This window comes from Emydura macquarii, unplaced genomic scaffold (genome assembly GCF_026122565.2).
Source record: "Emydura macquarii macquarii isolate MOO-44397 ecotype Brisbane River unplaced genomic scaffold, CSIRO-AGI_Emac_v2 contig_1253, whole genome shotgun sequence".
Taxonomy (NCBI): Eukaryota; Metazoa; Chordata; order Testudines; family Chelidae; genus Emydura; species Emydura macquarii.
The window spans coordinates 79,218,967-79,238,203 of NW_027131390.1; the positions used below are offsets into that span (position 1 = coordinate 79,218,967).

At 35.8% G+C, this 19,237-nt stretch overlaps 1 protein-coding gene across 4 annotated transcripts in view; it reads left to right on the forward strand.

Annotated features, from left to right (window-relative positions):
* COBLL1 (cordon-bleu WH2 repeat protein like 1) overlaps nt 1-17,337 on the forward strand; it is a 127,825-nt gene extending 110,488 nt beyond the window's left edge. For all 4 annotated transcript variants that reach the window (XM_067549348.1, XM_067549346.1, XM_067549345.1 and 1 more), the window contains 5 exons: nt 938-1,196; nt 4,378-4,463; nt 7,540-9,143; nt 11,022-11,198; nt 15,439-17,337. In XM_067549348.1, coding sequence (XP_067405449.1) covers nt 938-1,196; nt 4,378-4,463; nt 7,540-9,143; nt 11,022-11,198; nt 15,439-15,525 — 2,213 coding nt within the window. In that variant the 3' untranslated portion in view covers nt 15,526-17,337. The remainder of the gene's footprint in view (nt 1-937; nt 1,197-4,377; nt 4,464-7,539; nt 9,144-11,021; nt 11,199-15,438) is intronic.
* Nucleotides 17,338-19,237: the final 1,900 nt, after the last annotated feature.

Consider the following 19,237-nt stretch of genomic DNA (forward strand, 5'->3'; position numbering starts at 1 on the left):
AAAAAAAAAAAGGTTAAAATGGCCAAAATTAAAAAATAAACAAAACTTTTTGCTTTACTTTAAAATTCTGACTTTTCGATTTGCTGTAAATAAAATAATTTAAAAAAAATGAGTTTTGGGTTGATCTAAAACTATTTCTGCCCTCCCCTGTTTCTAATAACTGCCAGCAAACTGAAAAATTAGTTTTTTGCACAGCCTTATTTAGAAGCCTAACTTAGGTACCCCAGCCTTGAAATTTTTATTATGTCTTACATGGTATTTTAAGGGTGGAAGCTGATAGTTATACACTTTAGTTGTTACATTTTAATTGAAGTACTGTTATATTTTAAAATGTATTGCATGTAGCATCACATATTTGTTGAATTCTATTTGTAACATATGTAACTACCTTATATGATACATATCAGAGTACTCTGTTAGTTAAATTTTGATAAATTGAAGGTATTCCAGCAAAGTTTTGATAACTGTTGGGTAGGTCCCATGCCAATCAGTGGCAGATTACCCACTGATCTGATTGGGACTAAGTTTGGATCTTGTAACTGTTCTTAAATCCTCTGTCTTTTTAAATCCTTTTAAAAGCTGAATTTGAGAATAACAGAGATTTATCAGAAAAAATAATATAGAGACCTGATGAACATTTGCTATATTTCTAGAACTATGTTTATTGCGAAGTACTGTAGATTTAAAAAAAATTAATCTAATATTCATTTTAAACAAAGTAAGCTTCTCTGTAGCATTCACAGATATAAAGAAATATCTATGGCTATTTGGATAGGAAAGAACTGTATAGTAAATCCTATAGAAATTTAAACTTTGAGTCAGACTTTTCTTTGTTTTGTGTGATTTCTTCAGAAAATTTTCTTCAGTTTATTTTAATTGTAAATGTTTAGACTTGCTCTGTCTCTTATATTTATTGGTGATTGTTTTGTGACTGTAGCTGGAATTTGCTCTGAATATAGCCTGGATGAGATCAGTGAAAAGGAAAAGAAGAATATACAGCACAAAGAGGAAAGTGAAAGTGCAGATACCTCTCTTAGGACGCAAGAGGTTTCTGCCTCCTTCATTTCTACTGGTGTACCACTAGATACTGAAAAAAATTATTCTGCTTCATCATCTTCAATTACTGGCAGTAGTACTGTAGATAACTCTCAAAGTTCCAAGGAAGAAAAACAAGAATATATGAGCACAGATGGCAAGTAAGTACTCTTTGTAAGAAAGAAAGGCGGGAGAACAAATAAACAAAACCATGAATGCTTTTTCATTGCAAAGAACAGAATAGAGATTTATAAGAAAGTGGCATGAAATTAATACGTCTAAACTCTCATTTCCTTTCTTTCCTATCTAATATAGAAAGTTCATTACACAATAATTATATATGGTTAAAAACATAAAAGTATATCATTTCCAGGCTAGTCTGTTTAGGCCCACTTTTCCTCACTTAATAAATAAAGTCAACTATGTCCAGGTTTCACATAGTAATAAAAATTACAATAGATTACAATATTCTTTCATTGTTTAATTATTTATTAAATAACAGTCTCCTTCATTGCACTAAGTATGAAAATTAGAAATCAGATCGATTAACTGTTACAATAGAAAGGAATATTATGTTGACAATTTTGAGGAGAACAAGAAGAATGATCTTCACTGGATTAATGCTCTCCACTTTTATGGGCATAATTCTTGGGGGGGGAGTTTTATTCATTGTTGTGTTTTCTTGTCTTTTACATACAGGTTTCATCAATTTGTCCTCAGAGAACACTGCTAATTCTTTCTCCTTTTACTTAGGAAAGATGTAAATATCTAGGTTTTCTTCAGCACTTTTTCCTTTTCTGATACCTCTGCAGTGTCTGACTTTGCTCTTCACCTGTATAATAAACTACCTGACTCAGCAGCCTTCTAACATAACGTAGGACCTGCTGGAAATTAAAGCTGATTGGCCAGAGAAGTTCCACAGTATTCACTTAATCTACTATTCCTCTGTTCCCCGAGGGCATTAAGTTGCCCATTCTGCCCAATTTAAATTGGAAAACGGCTTTTTTTTTTTTTTTTTTAAACCTGTACTGGAGCAAACATCTGTGAACACTTGTAGGACACAGTAACCTCCAAAGTACTGTGAGGGGTTTTGATGAGAGCTGTGTAGGACATGTTTATCCTGTTGCACTGACCTGAGTTGAACTTGACACCTGTTGAAGTTTTTTGTGGAAAAAACAGAGAGGGAGAGAAAGAAACTCAACCCAGAAGAGCTAGTAGCCTGGTAGTTACTTGCCTGAAATATGACAGGTTTAAATTCCTGGTCTGAAACCTGGGTCTTTCACATCCCAGGTGTGTGGCCTAACAACCAGGCTATTGACTATTTTGGTATGGGTCTCTGCCTGACCAGAAATTCCATCTTGGACTTGAGAATCCTGTCCTGATGAAAGTTCAATTAAAACTGGTATTTTTCCATGAAAAGTTTTGGTTTCGACAAAAGCAGCATTTTCCAAAGAAAAACTTCGATTTCCAAGTTCTTTTCAGTCAGTCTGGGGTCAAGAGGGCCTTGTAGAAATCGCTACTCTGTCAATTACACTACACAATTACACAATTTTCTTGTTAGTTAACAAAATATCAAATTTCTTCATTGCCACTACTTTTGGTAAAAGAAATAACTTAGTGTTCTACATAAAGAAACATTGTGTCCGATTCTCAGCTGTACCAAAACTCTGATTGGGGTAGCTGAGGAGAGGGGAGTAACAATACAGCTTTAGGAATTCTTGAATCCCCGATTTCCGGAACTATTGAGGGCCAGTTTGGTCTGTTATGTGTTAGAGCAGCCCCAGGTCTACTCTTAGTTCTATCAGCCTGTGGGCCTTTATTACAGGTGGACATAACTGGAGAGCAGCAGTGCTGTCTAACCACGACCTTTCTGCCATGGGAAATATCAGCTATCCTATTTGGGCAGTTTTCTGGTCCCTTTGTGCAGCCAGAACAATGCAATGGGTTCATAGTAGAGACTAGGATCTCTCATTACTAGTTTCGATAAAAATCTAAGTCTTTATTTTAAGTCATAAATGCAACCATATTATATAAAGTTAAGACCCTCTCCAATATGGTCAAGGTAATTTATAAGGAGATTTATACAAATCTCTTTTGAAAACTACTTCAATAGGTGATTTTTTTGTTAAGTTCAAGCATCAGTCCTTACAATTCTTCAATTTTTTGTGCATTTCAGCCAGTTATGAATATTTGCTGTTTACCTTCTAAAACAGATCACAAAAGGATGGAATTAACTTTGGATATTACCTGAGCATGGAATACAAGCTTGAGTCCATAGACTCTTTCTAATAAGAATTTTGAGGTTTTTTCAATGGTCTTTTTTGATTTATTGGGTACTAATAGTGCATTTGGCACTGTACAAAGTGATGAGGAAGTAAAGTTGTTTCCTTGATGAGTTTACAGTCTAAAATAGTTAGACACAAACAGCTCAGAGTCACTCTCTGGCACCTGATATGCTAAGTTTGAGGTGGTATATGAACTGGAATCTTCCTGATGTCAGTAGTGAAAGCCTGCATTAATGAACTGTATCTTAAGTAGGATTTAAAACTGAAGTTCTTACCAAAACTTCAAAAAAAAAAATCAGAATACAACAACTTTACTTTTTTTTTCTTCTTTGCATTGCAAATGAAATATTCTTAAAAATCAAAAACCATCTTTGCTCTTCTAAGGATTCACATAACATTATTTTTTCATCCCTTATGTTCTGAGCACAGAAGAATTATGCACACTTGTAAAATATGTATCATGCTTAGTAATATGCTGTACTCCTATTTCTTTGTTATTCTTGATATTATATCAGCATATTTCTCAAAAAATAAGGAAAATGTTCTCTGTCCTTTTTTAAGGAAAAAGTATGCACTGCACAAATTCAAACTTCTGTGATTTTATAATCCCAAGATGTTCTTGTATGGGGCGGTTCAGATTTTTTTCTTTGATACAACTTACTGTATATATAATGTAATGGATGACATCCAGAAAATTACATAGATCGTTATTTTACAGCAGCAAAAGAATTATCATGTGGGATCTTGAATACCTCTTGAGTGGCTTGCAGAGGTTGCTCAGGGCTTATAAATTGGGGGAGGGAATTTAAAAAAAAAAGTGCATATAGTGTTACACTAAAGAAAAACTGCATATGCACTGGTGCATAAAGTATCATAGCAGCATTTCCTCTCAATTTTTAAAATAATTTCTGTTGAATTTTTCCGGTGTTTGGAAGAGTGATTTGATGATTTTTCTCCATCTGTTTTTGGAGAACATTGCCAGTTCTCATACATCTTTTCTGTGTGTTTACTGAAATGAGTGGTATCAGCATATAATGTACTGTGCTGTGTTTTGCAGAGGACCACACAGTAAGATAGATATTCAACAAGTTGCATTTGAAAATGGCAAGAAGTTGGGAATATTGGATCCAAACAAAAATGATGGTGAGTTATTCTGACTAATTTCTTACTAAATAAGAAAAATACTTGTAACCCAGCTTGAGGAGAATTTTTGTTTCCAAGTGAATATAACAGAATTTGTATAGTGCCTTTCATACTCAAAAGCATATGAAACCACTTTATGAAGTACAGTAATTTGATACAAATAGGAGCTACTTATGAATACACACCCAAATACAGTAGTATTTCGATATTTTAAAATTGTTCCAGACGTAGGTTATAGAATCACATGACATGAAACTATGGCTGATGTGAAATCACGTTCAGAATGAGCAAGTCATTGTGATTACAAAACAAAAAGAAAGCCTTTATTTTTACATTGCAAAAGCATATGAATTGTAATTTGAACTGCAATACGACTTAACAGATTTCCCTGCACATTGCTTAATAGTACTTCCCAGCCAATTAAATTGCACTGACAGGCTCTGAAGGAAATCCTGTTCAGAATAAATCTACTAGATGGATGGTGTCTTCTATACCAAACTTTTAGAGAGAGAGTTAAAGCAGACAGGCGAAGGGGAGAAACAATCTCTTTGAAAGACAGAAATTATATTGTTCTGAATTATGTTGCTAATCTAACAGGATTTTTTAAAAATTATGATGTCTCATGATATTGCAAAACGTCCAAGAAAAAAAATCCCCCCTATACCAATTAGCTATTTCTGGCTTTATTGGCATTGTGGAAAAGTTGTATTTCAAGATTAATAGCGTCATGTGAAATGACAGGCACCTCATTTGAAATGTACAATAATGAGAACATCTAACGATGAATAACTAAATTCTTTAAATCATGTCAAATGGATTATTTTTAATTCTGGAAGTTTGCTATAGCCAGGACGTTTAGATGTAAACCTGAATTTGAGCTTACTTTGTTTTTTCAGATGTTAATGCAAAGATTTAGTCATCCAGTACATATGTAGTAAACTTTACTTTTAGATTATGGTTAACAAACAGAAGAAGAGCATGCATGGGTGTAGTATAAACAAAGTTGGCCATAGTGGCTCCATTGCATATGTAAGATCTGATGGGCTGCAACGTTCTGTTGATTTATCAGCCCGTAATGGCTTCTTCAGAGTCAATCAGACTTATGGTGTATGTTGCACTAGATGGATGAAATTAATGGTTTTGTGAACTTGGTAAAATAATTACCAGTTATGGATGTGAGATTGCTGAAATACTATTGATTTTCTGAAATGGTTAAAGTTTTGCTCACATCTCTGTTCACACAGAAAATCAACAGTCTCTTATCAGTCATGAATTCATTTGAAAAGGAGCTAAATGTTTGGTGAATCTGATTAAGACAACCCTGGTGTGTTCCTGCAAATATTCATTAACTGTTTCATGACTATTTCTAACTATTTCACAAAAAAACTTCAAAAACAAACTCCAGCGTGAAACTGCAGAGCTGGAACTCATATGCAAACTTGACACTATCAGACTAGGTCTGAATAGAGACTGGGAGTGGCTAGCCCATGACAAAAATATAATGTTCCTTCTTTTGACATTCACATCTTCTCATCAACTGTTGTGAATGGCCTCATCCACCCTGATTGAATTTACCTCGTTAGCACTTGCCCTCCTCACTGTAATGTAACTCACCCATCCTTGCAAGTGTATATATACCTACCAGACTGAAGTTTCCACTTCATGCATCTGACGAAGTGGGTTTCTGCCCGCGAGAACTTATGCTCAAATAAATTTTAGTCTTTAAGGTGTCACAGGACTCTCGCTATTTCATGATAAAGAACAGAAAATGAAAAGACCAAAATGATGCTCAATTAAACTGTATTTTGATTGTGTTGCAAATTTCATGAATCTGATTGAGGAACTATGAGCAAAATGTTATTAAATTAAATTAAACTTTTGTTGTTCTGATTGTAATCCAGTGCTGCATTACATTGTTATAGAACGGCTTCTAATATGTTAATTTTTCAATTTATCACAAATACCCTGCATTAAATGAAACTCAGATTTCATTACAAAACAGCACTATCACATTGTGTGTTTGTGGAATTATATTGGTTTGTAGGGAAGCACAGTCCCTTCCACAGTTCTAGAATGGATAATTCTTTCCCCATAGATTTCATGAACCCATTGCTTTATCCTTTTAGTGTAATAAATATGCATGTTAAATTTTGCAAACATAATCTTCAATAGTTGTGCTCCTTCAGATACATGTCTGAGTGTTTTTATTACTCCACAAGACCATCTATATTAAGTAATTGGGAATATACATATAATAAGAGTTATTCTGCGTGCACACAAATTGATTTTCAAGTGGCAACATCTCCAATTTGGATTCAATCTTTGTTTTTTCATATATAATTCAAATAATCTAAAACTACTAAACTGCTATTTTAATACACATAGAAAATGCATCATGGAGAGACATTTATTTAAAAAAATTCACTTGACTTTAGGAGAATTAATTTTTACATTAATGTGTTTTAAAGTGAACTTTGGAAAAGTTCAGATGTGATTCATATCCCCAAAGTTTTAGATAGACCACTTTATTATACATCCCTGGAAAAGCAGATTTGTGATAATTGTGTTGCTCAGATATTCTTTTACTGCGTCAGTGCAGAAATGCTAGAAACATCTGGCAAATCATACCTTTTTATGTGAAGAAATATAGCAGGTATGCAAACAGCAGAGATACAGGACAGAACAAGAATTGCAGGATATAATCTTGAATAGTCCTAAATCGTTTGCAGGCCATGAACTATACCTTGTATATAATGAAATTAAATTCAGGACCCCGCCCCCTGTAACATCTTAAATGGTCCTCGAATAGACTTGGCCATCTGGTCTATCCATGACACTAACTGAGTAGTATTACTAAAGTATTTCTCATTTAATATTAAATTGGAACAATTATCAGCACTAATCAAGATAAAATATCTTCCTAGTCTCTTGAAAGGTTGTAGTAAAAGAAAGTTTAATATTATTGAGGAACCATTTCTAGTAGTAAAAGAAAATGGGGTATGGGGTTCATGATTTAAACAAAAAAGTTGGGCTGTTTGATATTCATATTAGTTCAGAAATATCTTTTCTCTTAAAGATCACAGTGGCACAAGATTCCTTCCAGCAACCACAGGAGAAAAAGAAAACCAATTTAAGATCGGAGAAATTAATACAGCAGATGTCAGAGAAAAAAATAAGCCTGAGGTTGACAGACTATCAAACTGCCAAGAATATAAAAATGACATCTCTACAAATCAGGATGATAATCCTCAAGTGAATCTAGGGATACAAGATCAGAAGCTGAATCAAGCCAACATGGAGGTAGTAAAAACTCAGGATGTTGCAATTCAGACAACTCCATCCGATAATAGTTTTGGCAGGACTACACTAAGTGAAATGATTGTCCTTCAAGATTGTGAATCATCCACCTTCAAAGGAGTGGCTCACATGCAGAGTTCAGATATGGATAATCCATCTTTGCAGTTGATGCACAAAATGCAAGAGTCTGTAGAAGTTTCAACAGAATTCAACCATCAGAGACAAGAAGCTGCGAATGACAAAGCAATTCCCATACAAGACCACAGTAATATATATGTGAATAATAGTGGTCTTGCCTCATCAGAGAGAGCTGCAAAAAGTACAATTAGTTCGCCTGTTAAAGGCTACCCACTTTATAGACAAGACTCCAAACCTAAACCTAAACCCTCTAATGAAATTACAAGAGAATACATCCCCAAAATTGGAATAACTACTTATAAAATAGTGCCTCCAAAATCCTTAGAAATATTGAAAAGTTGTGAATCAGCCACTACGTCAGACATTAAGTATCAGGACGGAGTCACTTTGGAAACGTCCCCCCAGTCTGAGAATTCAAAAGAATTCGGAGTGCAAACTGAAAATCTTTGGGTTTCAAAAAATACAAGTCAGTCAGAGTCTGGTTTAAATTATGAACCTGCTTTGGCAGTGAATGATCTACTGCACAAAACTAGCAGCATTACTGATGGTGACTCAGCTTCTGAACTTAGGGTTACTACTGAAAGCAAGCAAATAGAAATAGAGGCTTCCAAAACCAGGATAGGCAATGGCATCACTCCATTAATTCTAAGCTCATGTAACACAAATTCTGCACCTGAGACTCAAGAAAAATCAAATGTTTTAAGTCCTACAGTGAAACCTAGTTCTTTTTACTTACAGATGCAAAGAAGGGCTTCAGGTCATTATGTAACATCTGCAATTGCCAGAAGTGTCAGTGCTGCTACTAGTCCTACGAATACAGAAATAGAAACAAAATTGACCTCACCAGATCAATCTTTATTTCCTTTACATAAAACAATTAATTTCCTTGCTCAATTAGATGAAGAAAAGGTAGATAAAGAGAAAAAAATTGACATCCCCACTTCTGTCAAAACTGCTAAACCTTTGAATGTTCCTTCCTGTCAGCCAGCAACACTGAACTTAAGAACTCTTAGAACTTTTGCAGTTCCAAAACCATATTGCAGTTCTAGGCCATCCCCTTTTGCTCTTGCTGTCTCATCGGCAGTCAAAAGATCACAGTCATTCACTAAATCACATACCATCAGTAGCCAGCCATCAAGAGAGGAATCTTCTGTTGAACTGTCCTCAGCAACTTCCACAGGAGATGTGAAGAACCATTTTTTACAGACTTTAACAGGAGGTTCACAATGCAGTATGATGGATAAGGTAAATTTCAATATTTGTTTTAATATTAATCATTATACATTTCACTAATCATGATCCATTTCACAGAAAAGTGAGATCCCTTCTGTCCCTTCTTTGAATAGTTCATAACTATTAGTAGGCTCCGGATTAATAGCATATAAACATCTAGTGGTACATTATGGTATAGCGGTACCATGTACAACATCTCAATGGAGTATAGGAAAAACAGAAGTAAGGTTGTCTTTATAGCATTTATAGAGGATACTTATGGTAAGTGACATTTTTCTGCAAAATTGAAGATACTAGAAATAATTTTGTCTTGCCAATCTTATAAGCAAAGAAAATTAACTGGATCTGGTTATCTATGCATACCTATTTTCATATTTGGAGTTGTTGATTTTTTAATAAAAGTACCATGGTTTCTCAATGCCAAAATCTGACATTGAGTTTGGCATTGAGTACCTGTGTTTCTGACACTGAGATAGAGATAAGTTAAAACTAGTTTTAAATTAATTAATTAATTACATTTTGAGTGATGTGAACAACTTGGTCCCAGAATAATCATGATTGAGGGACATTGAAACATGATATGCATAAGGATGCTGGTTACCTTCTGGTATGACTAGAACAAGTCAACAGTATTGTGTAATTTGACTGGCATGCAGGGATTGAATTGGAAAAGTAGAGCTAGTGAGACTCTTCAGAGATTTGCCCTGTATAATGTCCATTCACTTTAGATGCCAAAATGAGATGCTAATGTCAGTAGATTGTGCAGATATTTGAAGTAGGATCATGCATGCTTCCTGACCCAGCTCCCCCTCAGGGCAGCAGGGTTGAATGGACCTTGGGCTACATGAATCTTAGGTGCCCTGCTGAGCTCTTAGGGCTTGGCTCTACCTGGGCAGGGATCAAATGCCCTATTTGGGCACCTTGGACTTGGGTATTTCTTGAGTGGTGGGGAGGGAGCAGTGATCCTCTCCCAAGTCTACCCATTCATGGCCCCAAAATGAGCTGTCACTCAGAGTACATTGTGTAGCTTTTCATAATATGTTTTTTTTTTTTTTAAATGTTTTAATGAGCAGTGAAATAGTTAACATCATTGACATATATAGTATCATAATTGGCATGAATTAAGATGAATAGGGAAGTTCATACATTTGAGCTATTGTTTGATGCCTTCTGCAAATTCAGACAAACATTTCTGCATGTTACATTCAGTTCACATTTTGAACCATTTTTTTGTTTTTGGCAACAGTAACAGCTATATTTGCATAAAGAAAAGGCTGAGATTTGAGAGAGCAAACGGGCAGCTTGGGAGGCATGTCGGTACTATGCAATGGCCTAATTCTAGCCCTGGTGATATCTCTATTATTTTGTATGATTTAAGTTCACAGTATGAATTCAGATCTAACTGTAGAGTGAACATTCCTGAAAATCTTATATCATTCATCCTGTACTGCGGTATAGCAGTAACTGTCTATTTCCTAAGGCTTTTGTAGTCCTGTTAAGGAACTTGCAGGCATAGAAGTAAATTTGTTTGATATTAATTAAACAACATGAGATGATTAGGTGGAGAATTTTATATTCTAAAAATTTGGGGATTAAATTCCCCTTCTTTAACAGTAAAAATGTTCCTTAAATCCCTTCTGGCCTGTAACTTGTTCAAAATCCAGGTGTAATTCCCAGATGCTGTTTCATGCCATCCTCAGCTGGGTGCTATCACATCACAACACAAATTACTTGCAAAGTGAAAGTACAAAAATAAGGCTGTTTTCTGAATTCTTGCATAAGGCAAAATTCAGAATGAGGTCACAGTGCTGTAACAGTTAGCCAGACAGCTTCAGGCTTCCATTTATGACCTCACTCAAATGAAATGCTTTGATTTATTTTTTTTAATAGAAAAGTAACTCTGCAAACAGTAAACAAAACAGCCAGGTGCAATCTTCAGCTGACCACCCAACTTCTGTCTTTGAGAGAGAAACTGCTTTAACGTTCCAGAGCTCTGACCCAGAACAGCTCCACCAGAGTCTGCTGGCTGCTATCCGCTCTGGAGACGCTGCTGCCAAACTGAAAAGAGTGAGTTTTCATCATCACATCAGTAACAATGGACTTACAGTGCTTATTTAAACATTACTAAATTAATGCCTAAAAGCAATCAGTCCTGGAACTAAGGCACGACAAGGGAGTCTCCTGAAAGTGTTTTTTTTTTTTGAGTTGTACCCAAGCAGATTTATAAATGTACATGCAAGAAGCTTGTGCTGACATTTTTTCAAATGGAGAAAATATTATGTTTCTGAACTAAATTTAACATTAAAATTATTAAGGCTCTGCTTTAGCAAAACACATAAGCATGTGCTTATCTTTAAGTCCATCTTTGTTTAGCAAAACACTCAAATGTGCTTCTATTTAAGTGCTCTGCTGAATAGGGATGGTTTTTAGCATGTGAGAGCTAAATCAGCTGCCGCTTTCTGCCAACGGTTCACATGCAAAAGTTGTAAAAATTAATTTCCTATTGATTGGAGATACTATAGATACACTTAATTCTATTCATATTTTAAAACTTGTGTCTGCTTTTTGGTTTCATTAGCTAGAACTAGCTCATTATTTTTCATACAATGTTTGTAAGTGTTTTGTGCCCAGTGATTCCGGAGAGAATTATGCTGAGGTTACTTCTTGAAATGCGACATGTAAAAGCTTTTCTTTTAAATAATTGTTTTCCTCTTCAATTTTCCTGTTTCTATAGTTTTGGTACAGAATTTTACTTTAAAAAAAATTAGCATGCATCTTACCCCAATAAGTGCTGATATTTTCTTGTTTCTAAAATGCAACACTACATAAGAAAAATGTTCCTTAAATGTAAATCACAATACTTAATCTAAAAAAAAAAAAAAAATGAGTAGTTGTAAGTCAGTCTATTTGTGGGCTGAGATATTGTAGTGATATATGCTTGGTATATACTTTTTAATAATTAGGAAACATGGAAATAATATAAAAGAAATCACAGATGTAAAGGATAAAAACATGAATTAGCCAGCTTTATGGTTTAATATTCAAATTACTGGGAGATAAATGGGTTGCTTAAAGCAGTGATTCTTAACCTTTCCAGACTACTGTACCCCTTTCAGGAGTCTGATTTGACTTGTGTGCCCTAACTTCTACCTCACTTAAAAACTAATTGCTTACAAAATCAGACATAAGTGTCACAGCACACTTTTAGTGAAAAATTGCTTTCTTTATTATTTTTACCATGTAATTATAAAATAAATCAATTGGAATATAAATATTGTACTTACATGTCAGTATATAGGGCAGTATAAACAAGAAATTGTCTGTATGAAATTTTAGTTTGTACTGACTTCTCTAGTGCTTTTTATGTAGCCTATTGTAAACTAGGCAAATATCTAGATGAGTTGATGTATCCCCACTGGTACACATACAGGTACGTGTACCCTGGTTGAGAACTGCTGGCTTAAAGCACAGTTGTTTTTTTATTGTTACTATGAACAATATGACACCTCAGAAGAACATTCTATTTTAAATTCTTATTTTGCAGAATAAATATACTGTATTTTATTCCATCATTTCAACTTGTATATCCCTCAGTTGGATGATATTTGCAGATCTGCTTTTTAAAGTATTGTTAATTAGAAATCTTCAAAATTATCCTGACCTGGTTTGATAGGTCTCATTTGTATCTTTCTATCCTCAACCCCAGTTTTTTGTCTTCCACCAGTGTGCTGAAATATGACCTGTTACTACATAACCCTATCGCTTTTAAAGATCAAGAGCTTTGTTACCCACCCACCTAACCCCTCCAAAAAATCCCTATCCCTAAGCAATTATTTTATAGATGTCTTTGATTTCTTAGAACCATATTTTAGGAGAACGTGTGTTCTGTGGGTTTCTGTATTTTGGCACCCAAATAGCCTACGTTATATAGAAAACCTCTCTCAACTGAAGTGTGGCAATGGAATACCATCTTTGAGTTTCCCAAGCCCTCCTATCAGATTGAATAGTTCTGCTTCCCCAGAATGTCCACAAGTGGAAAGTCAGCATGATCAATCAGTGAGTGCAGTATGCAGTCAGGGTGGTGCAGAGTTAGAAGCTGTGTTGTAGTGAAACTGCTGTCAGCCAGCTACAAATCATTTAAGGACAAATGTTAGAACTTTTGGAGACTTTGGTGAAGGTTGGATCAATCTGATGTACAAGAAATGTGTGCTTTTTATTGTGCAGGTTTCTGATTTTTGTATATCTACACATAGTTGTATTGTGAATAATATTGAAACTGAAAATACAACATTTAAAAAAAATGTTGACTAAAATCTGTAAAACCTGTTTGTGTTATTTGCCATACCCGATAACTAATTTGAAAAATTAAGTTTGATAAAGTGCTTTCAGAATGCAAGAAACACATCATGCTTAGATGGAAAGCTAGAAAAAGGTTAGCAAGGTTTCTATAACATTTTGATTTTCAGTACTTTCCTTGGCCAACTTTGTACCAGCAGAGAAGTTTTGACACTCCCTGTCTGAGGATTTGACAATCTAAGGGAATGTCTACACCGACAGGGGCAAAGTCACCGCCGTCAGATCAACCTATCTGGATCGATCGAGCAGTCAGTGAAGACCCACTTAATCGATCCAGAAGTCAGCGCTGGTAAACCACCCCCTCAAGTGGCGTAGCGCTGTGTTTACGGGAACATGGTTCCCATTGGCACAGTGCAGTGAAGACACCGCACAGAAGGGAAGCACAGCAGTTGACGGGAGTTACGCAAACTACTCTGCGTAGCTTGCGTAACTCCCATTGACTGCCGCCGAATTGCCAGGTCAATGTAGACCAGGGCTGAAGGACAGAAAAATGTCAGACAAGAGACTTTCAGAAGAACTGAATTTGAAAGTTTTTCTCAAAATGGTGGAACATTGAGATGGAATAGCATTTTTATGGACCTTGTAGAAGAAGTGTGTTTTCAGGAAGAACTTGAAGAATAGAATGTAGGAGCCTAAACAGTACCTAAAGCGTTCTGCAGCATGGGGGCCTGTGAGAATTTCATGAAGCCTGTTCAAATGAAGAGACAATTTAAACTCCAAATGTGCAAATTGCTAATCACTGCACTGTTTTCTCTTTAACAAGTAAAGGGGAGGTCACATATGATGGCGGGGGGGAGGGAGGGAAAGATGGCATCAGCTTTATTTTTAGGTCTGTTGTGCTGATGAATTCAGGTAATGTTTTTATTAAAAACTTAAAATTGAAAACCTGGCATGTTGTAACCAGTGGAAAAATTAAACATCTTTGTCAGCAGGGTATAAATATCCAGGTAGTTGGGGATCCAGGTTGGAAAGAGCATTTTAAATAAATTAACTCATAACTTCCATTAACTGGTTCTGTGAGTGAAGACTGGCTACTGTCTATTTGGTCCTATTGAGTTGGGAAATAGGTCTGTCAGGTGCTTGCCATCCCTCTTGCCTGATGCAGCTCTCTGAGGGAGGCATTCCAGACAGAAGACGAAAATGCTACCATGGCTAGCCAAGTGTTTTTTTTTTTTTTTTTTTTCCTTTTCCCTTAATAACTTGCCAGAGCTCAGAGCCAAGATCTGTGGTCTTTTGTGCCGTGGATCTTTTCTGTTGAATGGGGCCTTCAGTAATTACTAACCTAAATGGGTCAAATGAGGTTGTTTTTAAACAATTTTTCTCTCGTCAGAATATTTTCATTGTGCTAGTAAACTCTGTTCAAGATCTTTTCAGTGGTATCTCATCTTAGGGCCCAATTTTTGGGATCACAGAGCTTCCAGGGCTCCCACTGACTTCAGTTGGAGTTGGTGGTGTATTCCTCACTGCCGAAAATAAGGCCCTGGATGTCTTAATTCAACAGGTTTATCACCTAGTGAAACTTTACCACTTAGTAAAAAATCTATTGCAGTATCATGGAACACATTTAAATCAAGAATTGTATCTGGAATCAGTTTTAATGTGTACTTCACTAAAAGAAGATGTGGAAGTTTTCACTGCATAGATGGATTGATTTTTTTCACATTTTTCTTTGAGATTGCAGCAGATCTCCAAACACACTCAATAATTGTATTAAATGTCTGGTTTGTGAATAGTTTTCACCCTTAATGCTGACGAAAGTGCACGTTGCGGAAGTAGTAAATATCTGATTCTTAAAATTGCACAAAGGTCATTGATAACTTGAACTTCAAAAAAAATTGCTGCATTTGTAAGCTAGTACTGAATACAATATTAAAGGGAAAAATTCTTTAAAACTGGACAAATATCATTTCTGTTTCAGGGGTATGATGATGATGTCTTTCTTTTCTCCTAGGTTGCTGCTCCATCAAATACTATATCTGTCGATGGAAGATCCAGTCTCAGTCACTCATTTCCCACAGAAGAAAAATATAACCATTAGACATTATACCAAATATTTTGCACTTTACTGCTATTGCTTAGGCCAAATTAATACTAACTGCAGATTTTTGCAAATGTAAATGCAGGTGTATGTTAGTATACACTGCCAACTAAAATGTAAGAATTTCATGCTGGATCTCTTAATTCCTGGGAAAGGTTTATTAGAATATGTAATTTATAATAATATTTTTGCCTTTTTTTGGTAAAAGCTGAAAATGCTGCTTCAGAACTTTAAGATGAGTTTCATTTTTGTTTAAATGAAAATCAAATGTTGATTTCAGTTTTGTACTGTTAAGACAATGAAATGTAGCAACATGCTAAAAAAATACTGATTATTTAGGGGAGTCTGAGAATTTCAGATTCTTAAGTTTGTAGTTGTATAATACTTATGTTAACAAATTGTGAGTTTAAATATACAGCTGCCACTTGTTGCCTCCATGTTACTTCGTTAAATTAAATATTGTAATTAGCAGAAAATCCTAAAATTCAGTGAAACACACTATAGAATTTCATAGAAAATAGGTGTGTTTTCATTTCGTCAACTAAGAGCTGGAATCAATATTATTTGGCTTTTAAAATCTCCTTAACTTTTTTTCCTAATAGCACAACAAAATATCAGGACCAAAACAATCTGAAGTTTTTCATACTATTTTAATATTTTCTTAACATTAAGACTGTTTGGCTTTTCTCATTCTTCTCTCTAACAAGTAATTTTTTGTATCACTTTTTCTCATAATCTGATAAGCAGTAAGTTACCAGATACCTTTTTAAATATTGTCATTGACATGTAGAAACAATGGTAGAAAAAAAACAAATTCCATTTTAATGAGTGAAAGAGAAATAAAAGAAAAATGTGCTCACAGGAAGTATAACTAAAAAGATTGTAAGATGTTTTGAAATTATTCATATAAACAATTTATTATAGTCTCAAATCAGCACAATAACAAGCAAACAAAGCACATTATACAAAAGTCTATATTTATAGGATAAGCATTTGCTACTGAAATAGAAAAGAGGTTAAGTTGGAACATTATATAAAAAGAAAATGCATAATAATAGATAGTGTTTTTTATCATTGTCTTTCCTGTCAAGATGATAATTTTTAGGGGAAAATATATTGATTTGTGATCATCATAATGATAAAAAAACTGAATTGTAGATTTCTACTGCAAATATAGTGATATTTGCCATTTTCTAAAATATTTCATGTTGGGTTTTGGTTAAATAAAAATTACTGTATTTAGTTTTAGTTGTTAACACATATTTATTTTGTGCTATATAAACAGTTTGTAATATTCAATGGTATTTTAATTGCAGGAGCTGCTTTATAATGGCTCATTTAAGAAAAGGTTTATTTTGAAGAATGGCATGCTGCCAATGTTTTTTGTGCAATAATCTGGGATCAGTGTACATTACTTTCACTAGTTGGGAGTGGTCAAAAGTAAAATTATATTAAAGTTGTAACTTGATAACAATCTTCTAAGAATGTCCTAGTAAACAATAATTCGTAAATACTATCGCAATGAACATTTATTCACACAATAGTGTTGTCTCATACATTCTATTTTTACCCTAATCCACTGTTAAAATGTATCCCTCTTTTTTTTCCACTGAAGAGCAGCTCCCAAATTTTGACTGGAAACAAATAATCAGTTGATGTTTCAGCAGATCTTTTCAAACGGCTGCTTGAAAAAATAATGTGGAAAAAAATGGTGGCATCTATAACAGGAGAACAATCTTTCCAAGATTTTATCTTTCAGCTTAGCTTTTCTAGATGTCACTATGCCTTTAGGGACATATTTAGAACATGTAACCAGCCATTGCTAGTTTTCCTGAATAAAACAACAGTGCTTCTAGTGATCATCTGTTTTGCTGTACCACATCCTGATAATATCCCCTTCCATATGAACCTTGATTTTTAACATTTCTGTTTTCTATCAAATAATAGTTTACTGCCACAATGTTAGTAAAGCCACCCCAAGTGACTCTAATTCATTTTCCATGCATGGTGACTTTAGGCTATCTGACCTTTCACAAGTTGGTACCTGTGGAGCCTAATTCTTTTGAGTCAGGAAGAAAAGATCAACTTACCTTCTTTAGCTGCTGACGTTACTCTTGGCTTTGACTGCACCAGAACTTTATAATCCCCTATGTCCATGTATGCGCATTGAGGATATTAAGGTCAGAATTGGGCTTGCCCTGATCTATACGCATGTATGGCAGAATGCTCAAAAGTTGAAAGGGGACCACTACCATGAATGTGAGCTCTAGAAGGCAAATATATTGGTTGTTAATTCTTCAGGCCAGCGTCTACTGCACTTCCGTACATCTGGGCTGCTCCCTTCCTCTCTATGGCTCGTGGAGACAGATCAAAGTCTTGGTGCTCTGGCCATGCCCCCTTTTCTTCTGCTTGCCGCTAGATTCTCTGGCAGTGTGTAGATAAGGGTTCTGTTGTTCCTACCGATCTTCTGCTCTTCAGGGGAGGTTTTCTTGGCTATTTTTGGAGCAGAGTGAGCAGTTTCCTCTCTCTCCAGCCTCTTTCTCCTACCTGGGTCAGTTTTCATCCAGGTGACTTAACATACACTGAGTGTCTGCTTCAGTGCTTCCCTGCTGGCTCTTCTGCACTTTTGGTGTGGCAGAGCAGCCTAAAAAATATTGAACAAAATTTAGGAGGTTCTCCATCAGTGGGACAGCCTTTCTGGGCTTGGCAGATGGTGAGTTGTGCCCAGCCTTCTGTCCCTAACTCTACTAGGTACCATGGCTATGTGATATCCTCTATCCACTAGAACAGTTACAACTCCAGAACATGGGGAAAATAGACCAGAAGTCTCCAAGCAGAGCAGGGAGAGGCTCTAAAGATGAGGAGTACACTAGCCAGCTGATTCAGGGGTAAGTTCCAAGGGATCCCTGGAGAACAGAGGGAGAAGGCTTGCAGTGTCAAATTCCCCTCCCTGCAGTCTTCAAGTGGGTCCTGAGTGCCGTGGGAAAAGAAGCAGGTCTCATAAACAGCCCTCCTCCTTCCCAATTTGGCCAGGAGGGCTGTGGCATCATATCCCCTTCCCCATCCCTCAGTGATCAGGAACTCTCGGGAGGACTCAGAGAGAGATCTCATGAAAGGGCTTCTGGCCCTAAGGACGGCTAACTGCAAAAGGCCTCACCAAAGCTGTGAGAGCTCATACCTTTGTAAAGTGTGCCCAAAAACAAACAAAAAAAAAGTTAAGAAATAAGAGTGAGGGAACAAAAAGGGAAGAAAAAGTGCAAAAGATCCAGGAGGTACTAATCTCCTCCCTCTTCCTCCACTGAGGACAGTAGATTGTTGGACTCGGACTCTGACTGAATGGGATCGGGGGAAAAACTGAGCAAAGATTTTCTTTCCCCTGAGAAACACAAGGCCATGTGAAACAAAGTTATCTGCTCAATTTAGATTCACCTGAACAGATTCGTGAAGATGTCAGAGTAAATTCCTCTCTTCAGAATCCTCCCTTGTGGCTGCGATTCCCCCACACCCCTTCCTTGAAGAAGTGATGTGAGGGGTGAATGGGATAACCCTGATAAAGGCAAGCACATTAATGAAAATAACCTCAGGTTGTATAAGATTCAGGAACCAAAGGACCCTATTGCAGAGATACTAAAGATGGACACTGATGCAGCATCCCTGGCAATAGATACGGTTATCTCCTCAGAAGAGGGTTCTACCCTAAGAACCCCCAGGC